Source organism: Centruroides vittatus, unplaced genomic scaffold (assembly GCF_030686945.1).
Source record: "Centruroides vittatus isolate TY-2023 unplaced genomic scaffold, ASM3068694v2 contig_393, whole genome shotgun sequence".
NCBI lineage: Eukaryota > Metazoa > Arthropoda > Arachnida > Scorpiones > Buthidae > Centruroides > Centruroides vittatus.
In genome coordinates this window covers 244492-268179 of record NW_027122209.1, presented here as the reverse complement: position 1 = coordinate 268179, position 23688 = coordinate 244492, and the positions used below count along the sequence as shown (strand labels likewise).

Here is a 23688-nt window from a genome sequence, read left to right as displayed (position 1 = left end):
ATAATATTGTCGTCATTGGTCTGACGCACTTCCGATTACATCATAGCGTCCAATATGTACACAAAATCGAAATCGAACTACCTAATCGAAAAACCAGACTAGTTCAACTTAAAACTAACAAATGATATAATTAATTCCGTTATAAATATAAAATATTTCTGTTATTTCGTCAAAAAAAGCACATTTCAAATACGAACAGTTTTTCGATAGGTGGCGTTTTGTACTGTTCTCCATTTTACTTTCCGGTTTTGATAGAGCATACGAAAGCAGAAGTCTTGTCTCCCTTAACAAGTCTAATTTTAGTTACCCTCTCTCAAGATATGGATCAAACCGATGACATATGTGTTCTCTGTTGTAGAAATATATCGATTTATGCCGTAGGTTTCTGCGACCATCACGTATGTTACGAATGTTCAACTCGAATGAGAGTCCTCTGCAAGCAGAACGAATGTCCAATATGTAGGAGCGATCTACCAAAGGTGTGTAATATACAAAAGAATAATTTCTCCTTATTAAGTAATCGATATTAATTATTCTTTAAGCACTTCTAATGATACACGACTATAAGGATGTAGTTTTGAAATGTGTTTTGATTTATTATGAATGAAGTTTCTATACTTCATCGTTTACATCTGTTTTTAATTCTATAAAATTAAATGAAACTGAAGCTATAACAGTTTAAATAGTAGATACGTAAACAACAAACATGATGAATGTAGTAATGTAATCATTCATAAATATTAAAATACATATACAGAAATATGTTTAAATATTGTGATTAAGAACAATATGTTAAGAAATTCTTCAAAGAAATCAAATTTGAACTTTACAATGTTACAGGAAAGTTGATCTGATTAGTAAATTTCCTCGTCGTGGTGTAATAGTGACTTGAGATGTTGTAGAGATAAGGTTAATGAATTTAAAGAAGACTGCTTATGACATAGTTCCAATTCTGAAGTTTTCTTCTTGTTGTATATGTAAATAAGACAAGATTTATCACATAAATTTCAGAATAATTTATTTAGATAACCTTAATTTAATTAAAAAAAAAAATTAATAAATCAAAAATATTTTGTAAAATACGGTAGACTCGATTAACTGGCATTCATGGGGATTGGTAGAAATGTGTTTTTGGTTGCTTGAGAGTTAGTATTAAAAACAGGCTTAACTAATACTATATCCCATACAATACCTTGCCTTACCTGTAAATTCTATTGATGTGATATTAATTTTGAAGTAAGGTAATTAAAAGCAAATAAAGACTGACTTGATTTAATGTAACGTTTATCTGAACAAAAACATATGAGATGTAAAAAAATTACACCAAGTAAAAATTTATGACAATTTAGACAATGATCAAAATTTTTTTTACAGGTTTTCTTTGGTAAAAATAAGCTTTGTGCTTGGAGGTGAAATGTAGAAAACAGGTAAAAATCTTGTGGGTACCACTATGAAGTGCCAAGCTTATCTTTACTAAAGAAAAACTGCTAAGAAAAATTTTGACTGTTGTCTAAATTGGTGTAATTTTTTTACATCTCGGATGTCTTTGTTTAATAATTATATTAGTACATCAAGACCAGTGCTGCCGCCTGCTTCTGGTGGAACTACCCTGATGACACCTTCGTTTTACCCTAGATTACCCTAAATTGAGAAAACTCTCCAAGCTCCTGCTCAAATTTAAAAAAATCAGGCGATGTGGGGTGGTTGGCTGCCTAGTGCAGTTGAAATGGCTTGCTTGTAGGCAAAGTTCATGTCACAAATGGTGTCTGCAAATAAGTGAGATGAGCTGATGAATGACGTAAAAATTTTTTACGTCATTCAAAAGTTGTACCTGTACTGTAAAGTGCCAATGGCCCAAATACATGAAGGTGGAGAAAAGCGAAATCCTACTCGGGTGTAATATACAGTGTACTCTCAAGTATACCTTGCACCAGTCTGCTTTATTTCTTTAGCTTCTGTTGTTCTATCCTAAAACCCTCTAGTTATAGGGGAAAACAATGGTTTTAGGCTAAAACTTTTTCTGGCAAAACTTGTGGCACAATGGGTAATAGCATCAGATCACAGGGCTGTTTTACCCTAGATTTACCCTAAATATAAGACTACCCTAAATGTGACCCTGAGAGGTTGAAATTACCTTAGAAACGACAGCACTGATCAAGACATAATACATGATATACAGTTTGGTCGGCTCTCTGTGACTGAGCACATTGTCGATAAACACACTGCTGACTGGCACAGTCAGTGGTATGATTGGCAATGTGCTCAGTTGCAGATAGCCATTTCAGTAGGCCATTTAGAAAAATCCTTATAAAAAGTTTTAATTCATATAAATTTGAGTTTTTGTAATTCTGAGTGACATTTTGAATAAAATCCATTTGTTTTGGTACAATTTTATCTTTATAAGCATAAAATTAAGCCATAAAACTGAATTAGCTCAATGGAAAATCCTGTGAACTCTGACTTATTGACCTGGAAGTTTTACAAGCGCTTCACGATAATGAGAATGGCAAAAGTTTAAAATTTGAGCTTTTTAGACCCAGTAATTTTTTTTTCTGTATGAGCATCATATGCAGTGCTGAATGAAGAGAAAGAAGTGAAGAAAATACAGCTTTTTTGGAGATTTTTGCACTTTTCAATTGCTTATATTTCAGCAACCACTTTATAGAAAATCTTGAAATTTTGCACACTACCTAAGAAAACAATTTTCTTTTGAATGAAATATTTGAAATTAATTTAGGTGTATGGGGAGCAGAAAAATTGATTTCCAAAAATCTGCAAACTCTGATTCCTGTATATATAGTCAGTCAGTGACTTTTTTTACTGGTGGGGAGTCACAACTCCTGATAATTGAAAATAAAATCTGTTAAAGGCCAAAAAAAATGAAGTTTTTTTTTTAAAATTAAAAATTCCTTTTAGAAAATTAAAACAACCAAAAGATTTAATATATCTTTAGAAAGGATCTCATATAAAACTAATAAAAATGAGAATGTAATAAAAATAAAAGAAAAAAAATGTGTAATTAATGTATAGTCTTTTAGTGAATTTGTAAAAGAACTTGGAACCTGAAAAGCATTTATATTAAACTAACTGAAGAGGAATGTAACTCTTAGAAATGCATATAAACTAGAACAAAATTAGCCAAGTTAAAGATTGTGATTACATTTCAACATGATAAAATTATTTGTAAAATATTTGGTCTTGTAATCCTGGTATGGTTATTTTAATAATATTGTAACTGTATCAAGCCTCTACATATGTATGTCAATTTTTTATTGATACTTTAACAACTCTTTGAGAGTTTGTTATATACCTATGGAAACTATTTTAATTGTTTTTATTAGGGATGACGAAGGTTTGCCCTCCCACCTCCTATTTTAAGCATAATTTTGTAATTTACATAATGGTGAAAATACTGAGGAGGGGTTGGAGTACATTATACTAACCCAAAATGCATATGTAGTTCAATTGTAAATAAAAAATAACTTTGCTAACCAGAAATTGCTGTGAGATACATCTACCAAAGTGTTTGTTTGGATTACAGAGACTAATTAACATTGGAATCTACCATACAGCAAGCCGATTATATATTAATAGAACAACCAAAAGGTCTCTTGGTACTCAAGTGAAAATATTCCCCAAAAGTTCTCAGGCTACAAGCTGATATAGAAGCTTAATAACCATTAATGCATTCATAAAAATGCTTTATGAATGCAGTGTACAATTTTGGTTAAATGACAGTGGGAGACAAACGTGGTGCAGGAAGCATGGGCTTACTCGCCTCATGGCACACCAAGTTTAAACTTACATTTCTACTAGAAATTGATTTTTAAGATTTTTATTTAAAGTATTATTTCTTTGATTTTTTTATTTTATTTATTTTTGATAGTTGCTTGAGTTCCAGTTACTGTACGTCTAATAACATATTAGATTTTTTTCTGGTCAATAATAAATAATAATAAAGAAGTTAAACAGAAAAACAAGATTCTTTTAATTTGTACTATATACAGTAAGACCCTGCTTAACACTGTTTTCATATAATGCAGTCTGCTGGAAGCCTAAAAAAAAGCTCAAAATTTATGCTGATTTAAATTCTGTGGCATTTCATTGATTCATATATAATATAATTATTTACAAACATGAACCAATTGGAAAAAGGTCACAAAAAGGCATATTTTTTTTTAATCTATGTTCGTTTGGTGCAATTTTGGAAAAAATATAACATCATGGATGTCATAGGCAATATCAGCTTTGCTTGGCAAGAATTAACAGATAAATGCACAAACAAAGTGTGGAAGAAGTTATGGCTGGAAATATCCAAGAATTCTCAACTACCACTGTATCATTAGGTTGACCAAGTTGTTAACCTAATCAATACAGTAGGACTAGGATATGTAGACAAGCAGGATATTGAGGAGTTACTGCAGGTTTCTGGTGAGAGCCTTACCGAGGACGATCTTCAAGAACTGACAGAGGGAATTGGTGTAGAACTGGAAAATAGAGATTCTGAAAACAAAGAACCCAAAAAATGTCTCTACAGATTTCCTTAGTAAAAGTTTGGTAACGATAACCAAAATTGTTGATCAAGTTGTAGCGAATGATCTAGATTTTGAAAGGAGTGCAAAAGCAAAATGAGACGTTTTGGATGTGATCTGCTACTGACATTTGCTCAAGGAAAGAAAGAAAAAAATGACAAATGAAACTACACGATTTTATCGCAAAAAACAAGAATTTCAGAAGAGCCAAGACCTTCATCACAAAAAATGAACTTTACATTTCTGTGTGCATATGCTTGTGTTATTTAACATATATTATTTTACAAATGAATATAAAAGTAACTTAAAATTAAAGTAAAATTTTTTATTTTTGGTTGCGTGTTTTCTCTATCTACTCCAGTGTTTCCCAACGTGGGGCCCACGCCCCACAAGGGGGCAATTTGATTGTTAAGGGGGGCAATTCAAAACTCATCCAGAGTTTAAGTTAACCGTATAGCCGCTGTATGCCATATTTATTGTAAATATTGATTTAAGTTAGTTTTAATTTTCTTTGTTTCCCTTTCCTTCTAGAACTTTCCTTTATAACCCTTTTCCCTTGGGGTGGGATTAACAATTCTGGGAACCACTGAGAACAAAGAGATGAACGAGGCCCTGAGGCCGGTGAAAGAGGAGAAAGAACATTCTTTGCCCAGACCTTGAGGTGGGCAGACGTGAGTTGTGGTGTTCCAGGTCGCGTTTGGCAATGACTGGAAAGTGCAAGAGACTTTGATGAAAGGATTGGGTTTTATCGTGGTTACAATAAAACAGTGTGACAATTAAGTGCAAGAAAAAACTTCAACAAACACGGCAACAAGAGACCTTCCAAAAGAGTTCAACATATATGTTGGGGGGCATAAGAATTTTAGAAAGGCTTAGGTGGGGCATAGCACAAAAAAGGTTGGGAAACACTGATCTACTCTGTTAAAATGACCTCGTTTAATGCTGTTTCATTTAGCACCTTTGTTGTCTAGGAACACATCCCCTGCGTTAAGCGGGGTCTTACTGTAAATTAATTTATTATGAAATTAGATCACATATTTTTTAATAGAAAACAGATTTTATATATTACAGTATTTAAATTTTTAGAGAATAATCAAACATGAAATGAGAATATCTTCAGTATAAAGTATTGTTTAACATATTTTCAATACTAAAAAAATTAGCCTATATTATTGAAATATATTTTATGAAATTGTCAAAGTGTATAGAGGAATATGTGCTATAATTGATATGTAAATTTTAAATTCAGCATTAATTAATACACAAATGGCAATATAGCATGTAATATTTTATCTTGAGGCAAATTGAAAACAAAACCAAAATTAAATTTATATGCTTTAATGTCCTTAATATATTATAATCTTATATAAATTCAATAATAAAACAATGGGATCGGTATACTTATGAAATGCTAAAAATGAAAGAATATTTCCTCGAAGTCAGAATAAGAAAGTAGTTTTTACTTGTTTTAAAATGAAAGATAATTCTTTTATTTTTAGCATTTTGTTATAATCTTATTTAGTCCACTAGTATGTATCTATTAACAGGACTTATTAAACTGGCTTTAAGGATTCTGCAACTCATTTTCACAGATTATAAAATAACAGGTAAATTAAATAAAACAATAATTTTATAATCTGTGAAACTGAGTTGCACAGATTATCCTTAAAGCCAGTTTAATAAGGTCTGTTAATAGATACGTACTAGTGGACAAAATAAGATTATAAAACCAAAATTAATTTATTTATCAAGTTTTTTAGATGAGTGTTCTGTTTTTTTAAGTGATATCTAAGGATATTTTATATACTTATAAGTTTAAATGACTTTATTCTTTGAAACATTTATAATATAATTCTAAATACATATTAATTAATGAAACTACATATTCACTGTTTAATTCAATAATTATTATTAAATAAAACATTGCTTATCAGTAATTAATTTGAATTTCTAAAAGTGACTGAAATAAAAATAATGTATTAAAGTGAATATTTATCATGTTTTGATAATTCAAGCAGATTATTATAACATTTGAATTCATATAATTATAATAAAACACTTAAGATAAATATTTAAAATATTATTAATTATACATAGTGAATAAACAATTTATCTAATGGAACTTTTGAAAACAGCATAAATATTTTCCAGATGTTCTAGGAAATGCAATAAGATTAAAACAGTTTTGTAGTAATACAGGTTAATCATAAAGTTTGATATAAATATAAGTATTTATTATACACAAAAGTTGTTGGCTTTACAATATGTGATATAGTTTACTTGATAAATTGAACTTCCTTTGCTTGAAATTCTAACTTGAGTTTATTTTTATATAATGGCTATAATTACTATAATTACAATTACAACTAAATGGCTATAATTAATTAATAAATACAAACAAATTTGGTATAGAGGTAAGTGTTAGGTGCCATCTCTTAACTAAATTAATAATTATAATTTTAATAATTTAATAAATAATTTAGAACAATCTGGAAGAAAATAACTAATTTGGGGCGGGGCTTGAGCTGCCTCGAATTAGTGCGCTACCAATGCACCACCCAGACCCCAAGCCAGTCATCACTCCCAGATGTACTTAAATTTCGATATAACTGTCCACGGTTACTAACGGCGCTGGCTGGAGACGACTCCTATGTCCACGGCCAATAAGCATCTCCTCTATGGCACTCAGCCAGCTATCGCTGTCCCCGGCGAGGGTATATACATAAATATAATACAACTCAAAGCCCGATGATATATTTATTAATAAACCAATAGATTATTTAGGTGTTTGTTGGTTTATTAATATATATATCATCAGGTTTTGAGTTGTATTATATTTAAAACTATACATTTCCTAGACATAGCAATAGAAGTAGAGAATGGAGGAAAAATCACTACAAAAGTTTACAGAAAGCCAACTTATAACCCGCTATTAATACCATGGACCTCCCACGGCCCCGCAAGCTGTACAATAGCAGCGTTCCAGGCACTTATAATTAGAGCATACATGCACTGCAGCAAACCTCAAGACAGAATTAGAGAATTAGATTACATCAAAGAACTAGCTAGACCAGTGTTTCTCAAACTTTTTGGACCACGACCCCCCTTATGCACTAAAAAATTTCAAAGGACCCCGAAGAATAAGTGTGTCAAAAAACATCCCGGAGGGAGGGGGTTAGGCTCGTATTTAAATATTTATATTATTTTTATTATTTATATGTGCAATTTATTTAAGTAAAAATTATTTTATATATTTTTTATTTCTATTATTTCTAAACATGCATCCATAGTAAATTTATAAAATATTTGAAAAAATTGATCTGGCATCAATTTTTCAGCGACCCCCCAAATATTTTTCACGACCCCCACTTTGAGAATCACTGAGCTAGACAGTGCGGTGTCAGCCAGAATACAATAAAGACCATTATTAACAAAAGAAGAATAGACGATAACAAAGGTAATGAGCAGGAAAGAATAGAAGAATACACTATGATGGCACCCCTAAGCAAAATTTACAAAGAAATAGGAGCAGCAACAAACAAAAAGATAATTTTTAAACAAAATCCAACAATATACCAAATTCTGCATACAGACAAGCAAGACATAGACTGGAACCTGATATCAGGAGTTTATAGAATACCAGTACAAGATGAAAGGCAACAAAAAGAACTATACTACATTGGAACCACAGGAAGATTATTGAAAGAAAGGCTAAAAGAGCATAAAAGGAACATACAGAATGAGCAGCCAGTAACAGCACTAGCAACATATGTTATATTACAGACCTGACAGAAGTCTTAGTGGATTGGGAAGAGCTAAAATAATACAAAAGATCCAGGACAAGAGAAACTTGAAATATGCTGAAGCATGGCAAATAAATAAGACAAACCAGAAAGGATTAGCAATAAACTACAGAGAGTTGAGTAAAGTCTCTGCAGCGTGGAGAGCGAGCATAATATGATAATTTTAGTATGAAAAAAGGGACAAACAGTAGAGAAATTGTTATTCTTTTTGAATGAGAATGCACTCTAGATAAGAAAATTCAAACATTTAAATATTCCAAAAGAAAATTTGTTATAGAAAGCAAAATCAGAATCATTCGATGTTTCTATTCCCGAGAAAGACCATTCAAAATGGCCGAAAACGTTTGGAAAAATGAATAAAAAGGCTGCATTTTAAAGGTGTTTATTTTGAGGTATGAGTTGTAAAGTTTTGTGATTGATTAATTAATCCTGATTTTGGTATGCGATTTATTAATCTGAAGATATTAACTAAAATTGTCATTAATAAATTTGAATTAATACTATATAGAAGTGTTGAACACAAGATCGTGTTAATAACAATCACATGGCTTTTTCCACCTTTATTTAGTTGAATCATTAATACTGTATGTTAATATTCAGATTAGAATTTAATATGTTTTATTAATAGACTGAAATGAAATAAAAGAGCCAAATTGATGCCAATTTATGCAAATAAACTTGATAGATATCGCAATGTAAATTAATTCTGATTGTTTTTCTGTTACTTAAACATTAGTTAAGTTGGATGTAGAATTAAAAATGTTTCAGAAAAAAGAGAAATTTGACTATTGATATGTAAAAATTACCAAAATAATCAGGGACAAGGACTTCCTTCTCCCTGTCTGGCAATATTCTTAATCTTTTACATTAACTGCCACTACCATAATCCACCTCCCCACTTATTTACTCTATTCCAACTTCTTTACTGACACCAGTATTCCATTTTCAACTGTTTGAGCTAAAGATGGCCCATTAACTGGGTAGAAAATGTTAGTTCTTTAAATTTCATCCACTTTTAAAGATGCATTAGTTAATAAACTATAGCTGGCTTTTAAGCTGCATATACAGCTTAAAAGATATTAAAATTAAACACAAGTTTATATAATGAATTGTAATATTAATTTTATATTGTTAAGGCAGTTATTATTTTTTTTAAATCTTAAGTTATAATATTTAAAGTACTAATTGTTCCAGAGTATACAAATTATCCATGGATGTTTTAAAAGTTCAGAAAATTTGTCAGTGTTAAAAAGTATATAACATAGAAAGAATTAGAATTTAATATAAATGCCAGAAACTTTTTAATTTTCATCACAAGAAAAAGTAATGAACAAAACAATTATCAAGATTAATGACAACTGGTAAATTCATTGGATCCATTTCTATTTGAATAGAATTTAGACTAATGAATTTAATTAAAAATTCATATTTGGTATTTTGCAGACTTCTTGAAATGTAGAAATAATACAAAAATCAACTCAAAAAATGTGGAAAAGAAATTGTAACATGATTTGTATTTGGAATACTGTGCAAACCCATTTTCAGTTATAGTATATAAGAAAATTATTTATTTACTAATTTAGTATCTTAACACATGGTAAACATATGTTTATTGTGGCAAATTGATTAAATTATGATTAAATTTTTATATTTATATCATAATTATGAATGTAACTACTTATCAATCTAAACTTACAATATAAAATTATAGTACCATAATTTAATGAATTAAAAAAATAATACAGATGGTATAATTATAAAAATGTAAATAAAGAAATGTTTTGGTCTGACTAAAGACAAATTACTTCTGTATAAAAATCTTGCAAATTGTCAAATGTGAAAACAAAAATATAAAAATTTTTAAATAACTATTTTGATATTAATGGAATTTTAATTTATATTTTTGTGTTTATTTCTGATTTAAAGAATTTACATCAATTACTTAAATTTTGAAAGCAAAAGTAAGAATTTTAAATTATAAGTAACTTTTTTTTATAAATTAGTTTATTAGTACTAACAGTAAATTCTTAAGAAAGTTTTGTGAAAATTATCTACTTCTACTATGAGTTTGGGACTTACAACAGTGTTTGTATGTTAAGGAAAGAGAACTAAGATCCTGATCTTGAACCATCCTGTAAAAATTTGGGATCCAGTTTAGATGATAATCTCAATTTCAAGATAGCAATATAGCAAGATTGTATATACTATCTAGCTATCAATTATTCAAATTTTCTGTATTTATAGTTGTATTTGTACACAAAAACAATCATTCTTATTATTTTTAGCTGATTGTTTGTATCTGAAAATAACCTGTAATTTTGTTTTTAAAGTTTTGAACTTAAAGGACATGATATTGACCATACAGTTTTTCTACTAATGAAATCTAAATAAGATTGGGGATGTAATTATTATAATTACTATTATTATTTAATTAATTTAATGATTAAATTTATATCTACAATGCTAACTTTTACCTGTATTTTCATTATTTACAGATTAGTAGATATGATTTTCATATAGTACACATATATTTAGTTCTTGAAAGGATAGATAATTCAGTTAAATTTATTGAGGTTATTGGGTGTTTTTAAAATTAAGAACAATAGACTGTTTTAATTATAATTTAACCATTTCATGAGTTATATTCAAATCCTTAGATCTGAGTATTTAATATATTCAAATTATACCTTAAATAATAAAGTTATTAAATAAATACAAGGTGTGTCTGAAAAGTTTGGTGAATGGTCTCATAAAATAAAGGAAACAAAAGATGCAAACAAAATACCTTTACTGGCATTCAAAGTAATCGCCATTAGCGACAACACACATTTGACATCGGCTGTACAGCTGCTGGAAGCTGTGAGCAAACGCTTCTTTCGGTATCACACGAACCACCATTGTCACACGTTGTTGGATCTGCGCAATGTCGGAAAAGCGTAGGCCTTTCAGGACTACTTTGAGGGCGGGGGGAAACAAGAAATCTGCAGGTGCCAGATCTGGATAATATGGAGAGTGTTGAAGAACTGTCACCTGGCATGTAGTTAGGAAGTGCCTTATGCATCTTGCAGTGTGCGGACAGGTGTTGTCGTAGAGCAGAGTCCACTGTCCACTCTGGTACAACTGTGGCTGAAGTCGCCGGATGTGTTTCAGCAGCCATTTCAAAACGCCCTCGTAGAATTCCACGTTGATGATTGTATCGTGTGGTAAAAATTCATGATGGATCAAGCTCTTACTGTTGAAAAAGGCAATCAACATCGTCTTAATCCTGGATTTGGTGAGATGACATTTTTTGGGAGGGGGACGACCATGAACACCATTCCATGGACTGTCGCCGTTTTGCCTAATTTGAAGCAAAACTTGATGTTCAAGAGTTGCTCCATTATGCAGTGATACTCCTTCTCACACTGACTGCATTGCATTGTTTGTTGCGTGCACTTCCGTTTAACTATTGTGATTTCGAGGCTAGGGGGCACTAGTTGGCAAGTCTCTCACTACGTCTGTGTGAGCGCGACATCCTAACCAGCATGGTTATTCAACTATCAGACCATTCACTGAACTTTTCAGATGCACCTTGTATAAGTTAAAACAAAAGATTATCTTTTTATTAAATTTGTAATTTTCTGTTTTCTAAAATAGATATAGTCAATTATAAATTGATGAATAATTATTGTATATAAAAGTATTTACACATTTATAATTCTGCAGTTTATTTATATATTATTTTTAAATTTTTACATTTATAAATTAAAAGTGTCCTTGATTCATTAACTTAAATTTTTATAATTAATTTTATTTGTAATCCTAATTTAATACAGCTACTTGGTATTATTGAAGCATGAAGCATGCTATATTTTTTAGTTTAATGTGAACTATTATGGTAATGATACACTTGTTACCTGATTGTTGTTTCACAATAACTCTTGTTAAGGAAATTTCTCAAATGTAAGTCCAATTCAAACTTCTTTTTTCAGAGCTAAAATCTTTTTACAAAACTCCGGCATATAGCCTGAAAGAACTTTTTATTCTATTAGCAGTCTATTAGTAGCAATCTGATTGATATCTTCACTCAATATTTATCATGCTGATTCATGATAGGGTATTTATAAACTAAAAACACTTGTTTTCTAAAAGATTTTGCTCTGAAAGCAGTTTGAATTGGATGTTTCATAGTTTAAAATATAGCTGATTAGTTGAGTAAAATCTTAGAATGTCTATAGGTCAATAAAGAAAGAGACTGCATGTTTTATGTAGAATGTCCCATAAATGAAACCGTAAGAGTTAGATTGATTTATTTGTAAAGAATAAACATAGGTAAAGATAAAGCATGTCATTGAATAAGATGGACCAAATTTGAGTTATTGTGATGGTAGGACTTGCAGTCAGTGAAATCACTGAAGAGTGTAACAGGCTGCATCCAGACTTTCCACTAATCATACACAGTAACTTTTCTTGTTAAACTCTTCAGAAATTGCTCACTGACTGCAGGTCTCCATCATCAAAATAACTAAAATTTGTTCTTTCTTACTCAGTGCCATGATTTAAAAAAATAGATTATTCTACGATACCCTATATAGATGATGTGAAATAATTAGGTATTTTTATCGTGTAGTTTTAGACTTGAAAATTTTTTGAAGACACTTGTCATGAAGACACTTGTAAATTTAGAATAGAATAACTATAAAATACAATAATAAAAATAAGTTTAAAATAATAGTTATATTGTTGATATTTAATGAACTCATCAAATGCAGGTATTCCTTGTATAACATGGTAGTTATTTTCCAAAAAAGTGCTATGTTATGCAAATTCATGCTATACGAATTAAAGGACTAATTCAAAATATGGAGTTATGTTCCAGAAGGTAGCAAAAGTATATTTTTCTTTTCTGTCACTAAGAAAAATATGTTTATTAAGCAGGCAATAATTTATTTGTAATCAATAATTAATTAATTAATTACAATTTAAATTGATTTAATATTAATCTTAGTTAAACCAGGGTGTTTTTATAAAGTATCATCATCATCATCTGAGCTTTTTTGTTGGTCTTTGATCATGAGATTTTATCATAAAAGATTTTTATGGATGACAAAATAAAAACACATTAAGTAAAAATTAAAAAGGTATTTCATTTTAAAAAATATATAAAAATATTATGAATATACAAAGAAAAAGGAAGAAGCTTTTTCTTTGTATATTCATAGAAATACTTCTTGCTTTTGTTTTTCTTTTTCATTGTTCACACCTGTGACAAAATTAAAATTAAATACCATTAAATACCAAGTTTTAATTTTTACCTTACGTATTATATTGTTATATTGGCAAAATTACTAGTCGATGCTGTTTCCATTTTTATTCTATTGCAGAGTCAGAGCCTCAAATTAAAAAATTAACAATACCTAATTTTTGAATTTATCTACTCAAATTGATATTTTTCTAATTAGAAAGTTTATTTTATTTTTTGTCATCTTTTTAAATGAAAACAAATTCATTAAAAGTTGTATTATAGAAGAGCTACAGATCAAACAATTTGGCATTGTAACTTTGCTTGATACTTTATCTCTACAGAGTTACATTATTGGTTAATAATCACTTTTTTGTTTGCAGTGATTTAATAATGTTCTTCTCAATGAAATTTGTTAGTCATGATCTCTATTGCAACTAGAATGACATTTGTTAATGGAAATTGTATAAGAAATTCTGTAAACATCACTTGTGACCTGCACTTCTTCGCAAGAGACCTACACTATTTGATTTATTTTTGAAAATGGTCTTAACTTCAAATTGTCCTGAGTTATCATCAAATGTATCTGTAAGCCATTACAGTTAATTTGCAGTAGTTTCAATTTAATTAACAGGCCATCTGTTAAGTAATCAGAAACTACTATTAAAAGTGCATTGATTGATTAATTAATACTTGATATCAAATTAAAACAAGTTTTGTTTTTATTTCATACTTATTACTCTTTCATGATTGAAAAAATGTTCATAATGTTTCTTCTTCCATAGAAGGAAAAGCATTTATAATAATTTTTCCAGTTATAAAAAAATAAAATGTGATTATGATGATTCCACATTAGACAAAGATGTCTATAGGAAAGATGAGTCTTCTGAATTTCAGTACTGTTGAATATTTTGTGTTATTTGCAATTATAGTTAATGCACCAAGAAATATTGCATATAAATATTTCACTTTATTGCATATCAATAACTTATGTACATAAACAAAACAGCAGCCTAAATTACATTTAAGATATGATTGAAATACAAATGTATTTGTTGAATTAATGTATAACTGATAACAATTGATTTTATATAAATCAAATAGATAATACTGTCATTTCTTATTTATATGTTTAGTTTTGAAATAATGGTAATAATAATAATAAAGCAATTATAGAATCGAGGTCTAATAAATTCAGTCAAAATAAATGATTGATTATTGTTTAGGACATTAGAAATTATCATTAATTTAAAATTATAAATAAATTTAATGCTTTTGGATTTTGGTTTAAGTTCATGTACTTTAATATATAATTGTTAAGTTTTTTTTGGTCTTGTTAATAATAGTTACAGCAGATGAATCAGTAAAACAGATGCTTGAATCTCAACATTACTTCAAGATTGTGTTTTATAGTTTTAAAAATCTTAATTATTAAATATTATATTTAAATTTATAACAAATTGTAACTTCTATTTTAAATTTTTTAAAAATAGGTTGTATTTTCTCAAAGAAAGAAGACTTTTAATGAGTTGTCAGAAGTTTTATATCCTGTAGATAAAAAATATAAAATTTATTTTGAAGACAATTATTGTCGGAGAGCTTATGAAAAATTGCTTGAACATAGCTGTAAAATATGTAACCAGAGATGTAGTTTTCATAGTTTTGGACATTTAAAAAATCATATGCGTAGAGAACATGAATTATTTTTCTGCGAATTGTGTGTAGAAAACTTACGGGTAAGCTATTTAGTTTATCTTCTGTATATTTAATTTGAAATTTATTGATTTGTTGACAATTAATGGATTTTGCAGATATTTACTTCAGAACGTAGATGTTATACTAGAGAAGAATTAGGTCGTCATAGAAGAATTGGAGATAAAGATGACACTTCACATCGTGGACATCCATTATGCAAATTCTGTGATCAGAGATACGTCGATAGTGATGAACTCTTTAGACATCTTCGACGAGAGCATTATTTCTGTCATTTCTGTGATGCAGATGGTTTAGCAAATAAATTTTATAGGTAGCTAAATTATTAATTATTTGTTATTTTTTGTAAAAAAGTTACAGATATATTTCAAATTTAAGTTGTTCTTAAAAAGAGTTATATTTTATATAAATTAAATAGTTAATAAATTTTACATAAGTTAATACATAACATTTTGAATGTTTCCTTAAATATTTAACCATTCATTAAACACTTTTAATGCTTTCTGTTTTACTCACATTAATTTTGGTTAATATATTGTGATTAAGGGATACTTATCAGTTTAATTTCAAAATTATCATAAAATGTTTGGTATTATTTAATTTTATTCTATATTGAACAATATCTTAAATGCTTTTTCTAGAAACTGTACTTTATTCAAACAAATGTTTTTGACCCCTTTCATAGGCCTATGTCAGGTTGTAATATATAAAATTAGAAGGTTCAAACAGATTGTTCTAATTAACATTCTTACACCATTTTTAAAATTCAAAGTATGATTTTGAATGTGAACAAATATATATATATATATATATATATATATGTGTGTGTGTGTGTGTGTGTGTGTGTGTGTGTGTGTGTGTGTGTGTGTGGTGATTCTGGGGATCCCCCTCTTTCTTTCCAGTGGGGGTGGTTGTATTAACAAATGATAGTGACTAACGAACATGTTGCAAACAATGACACAAGAAATAAAAACCTTTATCTAAGTTGTCACCCATCCCATGACAATATTTTATGACATTTGCACTCTTGTGACAGAGCAACACCTGATTAAGTTCCCACACCCAATGGAGATATAACGGGCCCACATCCGATCGTCAGGGCACTTGTCCAAAAGATCACCCCCTTGGCTCATCAACCTGCTAATCCACTTCCTGCCATATAAAGCCATCTCAGCCTACTCAACCCATTATAAGAGGTATTATACTTGATGGATTTATGTAAATCCTCTCTCTTGGTCAAGTAGAAATAAGTAGATTAGAAGTTAGATTTTTGACAATCAAAATTGTCTTCAAGAATACTGATAAGATGGTTATCTATGTACTAGCTATATGTCTAACTATATGTTAATCTTTTGTACATAATTATTCAAGTTATTAAACCTATTATTAGTTTACTTGGTCTCAGAGTACATTTCTCTGATAGCCTGACACTTTATCACCAATCTTGCAACCCTCCCCACTCTACATTTAGATATAGCCCTCCTATTTGAACATATCTTTAGAGGAGTAGAATGTAATATTTGCAAGTTAGGATGCATTAAATTTTATCTTAACTGATGTCAGGACCTGATGTCGAAGTGATCTCACAATCCCAATGACAACTAATAGATAATGCCTCGATGCCTACTGTTGTCCAGTCTGTTATCCTCGATGTCCAGTTGCCATATCAGGTTATCCACCAGTGATTGTCAGGCTTTTGATAATGCTTCCTTTTCTTTATTATTATACAATGACCTGCTCTTGAAGTAAGGAATATTTTATATTCTTATAGCATTCTTAGCTGAAAGAGTTTTTTTAAACCCATATCAGTTTTACTTGCTCTCAGCATACTGACACCATGGGCTAACTTGCTATTTGGGCCAGCACCTAATGAGTTTATTTTTACTAATGTCATATTTATGTTCTTTTATATTTTTGTGTTAATGATCTGTTTGTTGCACCCATTTAAATGTTTTTGAGGTAGTTTTTCTAATGTGGATACTACTTTGTTACATTGTGATGTGTTAATGTTATCTTCCATTTTCTTTGCTATTCTAGTGCTGCAGCCATGTGCTTATTCTATTTTTTTAATAATATATTCTGTTTTCTTAAGTATGTGTAGTTCTGTATACCAGGGTTTTAATCACAGCTGTTTTATAGGATGGAGGATCATTAGATCTGAAAGGAATGAAGGACTTGTGGTTCTGTTTTTGATATATCTGTGTAAATACCTGTTCATCCGCCAATGTAATATGAGGCATAGAAAGTGAACTTGCCTGTGGCTCTTTTATCTAACTTAATAGTTAAGCCATATTGGTTATTAAAAGTATTGATGACCTGTTTGATATTCAGCTTAGTTTTCCATATAATCAAGATATCAACAAAATATTTGTAGAGGATATTATTATGCAAGAACTTATATAGAGTTTTAGATTACAATGATCTAATTTATCAGATTGCAAATGTCTTCTGAAAGAGGGCTGCCCATTGGAATTCCTCATTGACAATATATGCTCTACATAAGACCAAGTATGACTTGCACCATGTTGTGATAAGCTGACAATCTTTCTTCTTTGCTTTATTTTTTTACTATTGTTTATATATATACATAGAGGTTGAAAACATTTTTTTAGAAATAAGGTACAGTGTTGCTGGATAAAGTATTTAAAGTGTTGTTCAATCTAGATTACTTTCAGCATTTATAGAAGTGTTTCATTCTTTCATATATTTTTGTATAGAAATAAGATTAATGTTTATAAGATAAATACAAAATAATTATAAATGTGTTAAAGAAGTTGCTGAAATTCTAAACTGTAAAATTTAAGTTAGAAATTGTTTCTGCACTGTTTGATACAGAAAAATAAATAGAAAAATTAACATTGCTGATAAACAATTAGAAGATTGTATGTAAGAAAAAGGAATGTAATTGCTGTCTTGTTTGATTAGGATGTTTTGCTAACAGAGAATTTTAAACCAATAACTGTCAGTTTTTATACACTATTAAATGAGTAATAGGAGAAAATTCTGCAATTGAATAGATAAACGTAAGATAACTAAGTTCAAAGTTAATTAAAATGCTTATTTTATACTGAACTTTCAACTTTAAAAAACTCAACATGTCATGAAAATTAAACAGTTTTAGTAAGATTAGAATATAATTACATGAACAAATTTTTTGAAGTCAAAAACTTTTGGAATTACCTTATATAATTCATAAGTATTGGTCAGCATTAGTTAAGGATATAGTTTATTTTATATAAAGCAATTCTAGATTAAATGTAAAATCTTCAATCTTATCTGTAAGTACTAGAATTAATGTGATTAAAGGAGACTTACAAGAGATTACTAAATCAGTATATGTCATAGATCTAAAATTAATTAACTTTTTTCACTCTCTGATATATCAGAAAATGAAAAAGGCAGGAATGGTGAATATTATTTGGCAAATTTTCAAGAAGTAATTTAAATACTGTAGAGCATCAGTTCTATGAGATAATTAGGACAGAACAATTTTGGATAACTGATCACCCTTGGTAGTGAAAGAATAAAAAGATAAATATCTTAAAGTAAAAATATTAATTTTAATTTTAGCAATGGTAAAAGAGGTTAAGACACAGAAATTTAATAAATGTAAATGATAAGATACAATGGAAAAATTATCTAATTATTAAAAACAAGCATAGTCTTTCATTGCAATATACAATATTCTGATGAAACTTTGAATTCAAAGTAAAAATACATAATGGAAAATTAATATTAAATAAAATACAGTACTCATGTAAAATTATTTATTATGGTTTTAAAAATTATAGCTTATATAACTTAATATAATATTTCTTTAAATTTACAAAGAATTTATGCTAATTTTTAAGGATTGTAATCAAAATTAAAATAGATGATAAATTTAAAAAAAAAATTAAATATGAGGCAGAACATCATATCAGTATGGAAAGTATCTTATGTCTGACAATGTAATTTTAACATAAAGTAGCCAGCTAAAAATGATGTGGAATATTTTTTAATACATATTGACTTACAAGAATTTTTTAAAAATTATTTTATAATGAAAAGGAAGATCAAATTTGTTTTCTCCTCCATCTTTTGCCTTTTTTCCCCCTCATTATATTTTCTGATACATGGGTAGTTTTATACTTAACCAAAATTAATTAGGAAGTTTTGCAAAATAATTAAGAATGATCTAAAATAAATGAAGTAATCAGATTTTATAGCAACATATTATAAAATAATTTTTTGTGTGTTAACTCTAATGTAATTCACAATTGATTTAAAAAAATAATCCATACATTAAACTGGTTAAGTTTTAATAGCTCATGCTTCCAACTAGCTATATAATCATCATCATGTTTCAGAATATAAAATTCAAATAGAAACTATCAATGTTCAAGAGCATGTAATAAGAAATATGTTACAAACTAAGAAAGTAAGTACAAAGCATTATGACTAATACAAAAAGTATATCTGATGATGATTATACAACTTCAAAAAATTTTACCATGTTTCCATGATTCTAAAATGCACCATGAACTTGAAATTACATTTTAAGAATTTTTTATAATGAAGAGAAAAATTTTAAATAATTTTTTATAAGGTTTTTGCTAAGTAGTAATAAGAAAAATGTTTGCAGTAAATTTACAATTATTTTTCATTTGAATGCTGCCATCATAATATTGTTTTGAAGGCACATTATTTTAGATATGAAAAAGAACATTAGTTACTAGCAAAGTTTATTTGACCTGATATGATCATTGCTATAGATAAAGTATTTATTTATAGCAAACTGCACCACTTGTTATATTCCTTTCAAAGTTTAGTGCACATGTACTACTACCTTGTTCCCAGTATAAAACAGCTGGAGTACATTCCTTTAACCAGCAAGAATTTCCAGATGGTAATACCTCCCAGAACAAACAGCTTGGGTCAAAGGTCAACTTAACCAGTCTTTGCCAGAGAATGGCAAAGACTGGTTAAGTTGAATCTACACACTATCATATAAACACTTCTATTTACTGACATAGCTGTACATTTGTTATGTATATTTTTTTAAGTTTTAGGATTTAAATTTTTAAGAATTAACTGATTTTTTAATGTTTTTTTTCAGTGACTATGAATATCTCCGTAATCATTTCCGTCAGCAACACTATCTATGTGAAGAAGGAACGTGTCGCGATGAAAAATTTACTGCAGCATTTCGAAGTGAAATTGATTTTAAGGCTCACAAAGCTGTCCAACATAGTAAAAATTTAAGCAAGGCTCAAGCAAAACAAGCTCGAACTCTAGAACTTGAATTTACAATAAGGCCACATAGTTCACAACATAATAGTGAGAATTTTTGTGTATTAAGTTTATATATATAAAATAGAAGAGGATGAATAATTTGTTTTAGAATTATAAAATAATTTTTTAATCATAAATGAAAAGTTAATGTATTTAATTATTTCAGGCTCATTATCGTTACATTCTGAAGGAAGGGTCCGACGTCATGATAGGTATGAACCTCAGAATAAGATTTATCAACCAGTGAACTCTCGGTAAGTAGATGATAATAATTACAAATAATATAAGATCGTATTTTTAGATTTGGATTTTCAGATAAAATATTTGCAGCTTTTTTATTTATGGTAGTGATTGTAATATAATTAAAATACATTTATATTAAAACATATAAATATGAATTTTTTCAGATACGAAACAAGAACAGACAGTCCAGATTTTGGAAATGAATCCTATACTGTAAAATCTAAACAATCTTTGGATACTTGTAGTGAAGAGCAGTTCCCATGTTTGAGTTTGTCTGCTTCTGCATCAGGTCAGAATACTTCTAAAATTAATAACAAAACTATGGCTAATTGTTTGAACAAGGATACAAACATGAAATCTTCAAGTAGTGAATGGGTGGTAAAAAAAACAATTGGGCCAAATGATAGTGATTTTCCTGCCTTAAGATCATCTGTTCACCTTCCAGGAGGACAGAGTTCTGCCTCATCATCTTCTGAATTTGTAGTTAGTTCTGCTAGGCATCCTATAAATCAACCACATAAAACAGTTTTATTTCATTTCAATAGTCAAAATAGTAAGAAAAATCCAACTCGACATGCCACTAATGTTTCCATTAAAGTTGCCAAACCAAAAAAGTTAAATCTTTCAGTTGAAGAAAATCATTTTAATTCTAAATGCAATAACAATAATTCAATGCAATCGTTATCTCGGACAGAATCGTCAAAAACAGAATTTTTCACTGGTACAACTGGATATCATAATGGGGCAGTCAATTCAGTAAAGAGATTAGTTAATAAAAAGATAAATAACGATGTTCTACTTCCTTCAAATAGTGCTGAAGAAAAGAAAACAAAACAGCAGGAATTACTGATACCTGTTTCAAAAGAGACATCAGATAGGAGTAATGGAGAGCAGACACAACCATATATTACTGTTAAATGTAAATCAAAAAAGAAGAAGTCAAAGACAATTAGTTTACTTTTAGAAAATGAATTAAAACAATCAGAAATGAATGGCGAACATCAAAACAAAAAAGAAAATTCTGTGACTAGTGAATATAATCATTTATGTGAAAATGGAAATACTGAAGAATTATATGATTCTGTAAAAAATAGCAAACTCAATCAAAATAGTGAAAATAGTGATTCTGATGAGTGTTTGAAACAGACTAAAAATTTAGCCATCAGTGATTTTCCAGAACTTCCATCACAAGTGGAAAAAAAGATTTCTGCTCCACCAGGTTTTGTTACAAATATTGTTCCACCACCTGGCTTTAAAACTGAAAATTCTGTCCAAACCAATTCTGTGCCTAATATTAATATTTCCTCAAGTTATCATAACTACATCGAACCTCCAGATTTTCAATATCGAAACATTGTACTAATACAAGAAATTCAGAAACTTTTAAGAAGCAACGAATCTCTATTTATGGAATTTAAAGCATTGTCTGGACAATTCAGACAATGTCAGATTTCTGCAAAGGAATATCACGAAAAATGCCTTGAAATGTTAGGAAAGGATAATTTCATGAAAGTAATATCTGAATTATTAGTGCTGCTACCAGATATTAAGAAACAACAAGAATTATTAAAAGTTCATACTTTATTCTGTCGTAAACAGGCAGAAAACAGTGGTGCCGTACCAAAGAATATCACCTGGAATGAAGCAGAGAAGGATTTCGACTTTGTTGTTTGTGACTTCTGCAAGCAAGTACTGTGGAACAAGGATTTTCAAAGTCATCAAGCAAGGCATACTAATAGTGATTATTTAAATGAAGATGAAGTAGTAAAGAATAGCAACTAATTTTATAAAAGAAAAATGCAAAAATTTACTTTTGCATTTGACGAGTTTAAAATATTTATTAATTGCCAATGCCATTCTAAGCTTTATTATTTATCTTCATTTTGGATAATTTAACAATGAGCAAAAGTAGTTCAGTATTTTTTTTTTGTTTGTTTGTTTTTCTATTAACCATCACTCAGACAAAATTTTTCAAGTACATAAAAAAAAAAAATCTTTGACATAAATTTTTAATAATATAATATAAAAATTGGACAAATATATCAAAACAGTATGATTTATTACAAAATATTCACAGTTTAGTTTTTGTTTTTAAAAACATTTAAGTTAATTAAAGTGATGGTTGTTTTGTTTATTAGTTTATTTAAGAGCAAATGAATTTCTGTTCTATATCATTACACTCAAAATACTTGTAAATTGTTGTAAAGAAACAAACATCTATAAAATTTGTTGAATAATAAAAACTAAAATATGATATTTTTGACTTTATGAATAGAAATTACAAAATATTTTAAAAAATAAAATTTTCAACATTAATTAGTGTTTTATTTTTAAATAAAAATACCATGAAAAACACAGACTTTCATTTTGTAACCTAATACTGGAAATCCTCGTTAATTCAAACTTGAATAGTTTGAAATTCCATTAGTTCATAACTGTACTTTTGTTCCTGCCAGAGATATAGGGATTTACATGTTAAAGTTTGGTTAGTTCAAACTACAACTACTATGAAATTCAAAGTGAAAATTTTGTCCAAACTGTGATAGACATATGTTAACTTGTTTAGATCGAAATGCTTCCATACTATAAGAGAACAATAGACCAAGAACAACTCTAATCTGATCAATATCGCTTTGCTTTTACAGAAACACATTTTCAGGTGTAACCTCACACAGGACTACCCTTTCTTCTCATCTCATAAAATATGGATGGTTTTCGGGATTGAAATATTGGGCTACAATCAGCAGATTGAGATATTTGTAGGACTCTAGGCTACTATATTTGGTTAACTTATTACTTTTTAGGCCATTTTAAAAATACTTTTGGTTAATTTTAAGGAATTCTGCTTTACTTTTTATAAAACCTATAGCAATCTGTGAGGTTCTCACCAGATGTGCTGTTT

The 23688-nt window shown here is 28.9% G+C and overlaps 1 protein-coding gene across 1 annotated transcript; it reads left to right on the top strand.

Moving 5' to 3' along the window:
* Positions 1-194: 194 nt before the first annotated feature.
* Positions 195-23040, top strand: LOC136976050 (E3 ubiquitin-protein ligase ZNF598). Its single transcript, XM_067271234.1, has 6 exons — positions 195-479; positions 15050-15292; positions 15368-15582; positions 20368-20588; positions 20710-20797; positions 20951-23040. The coding sequence occupies exons 1-6, from the start codon at positions 321-323 to the stop codon at positions 22566-22568; spliced, it is 2544 nt and encodes an 847-aa protein (XP_067127335.1). The 5' UTR covers positions 195-320; the 3' UTR covers positions 22569-23040.
* Positions 23041-23688: the final 648 nt, after the last annotated feature.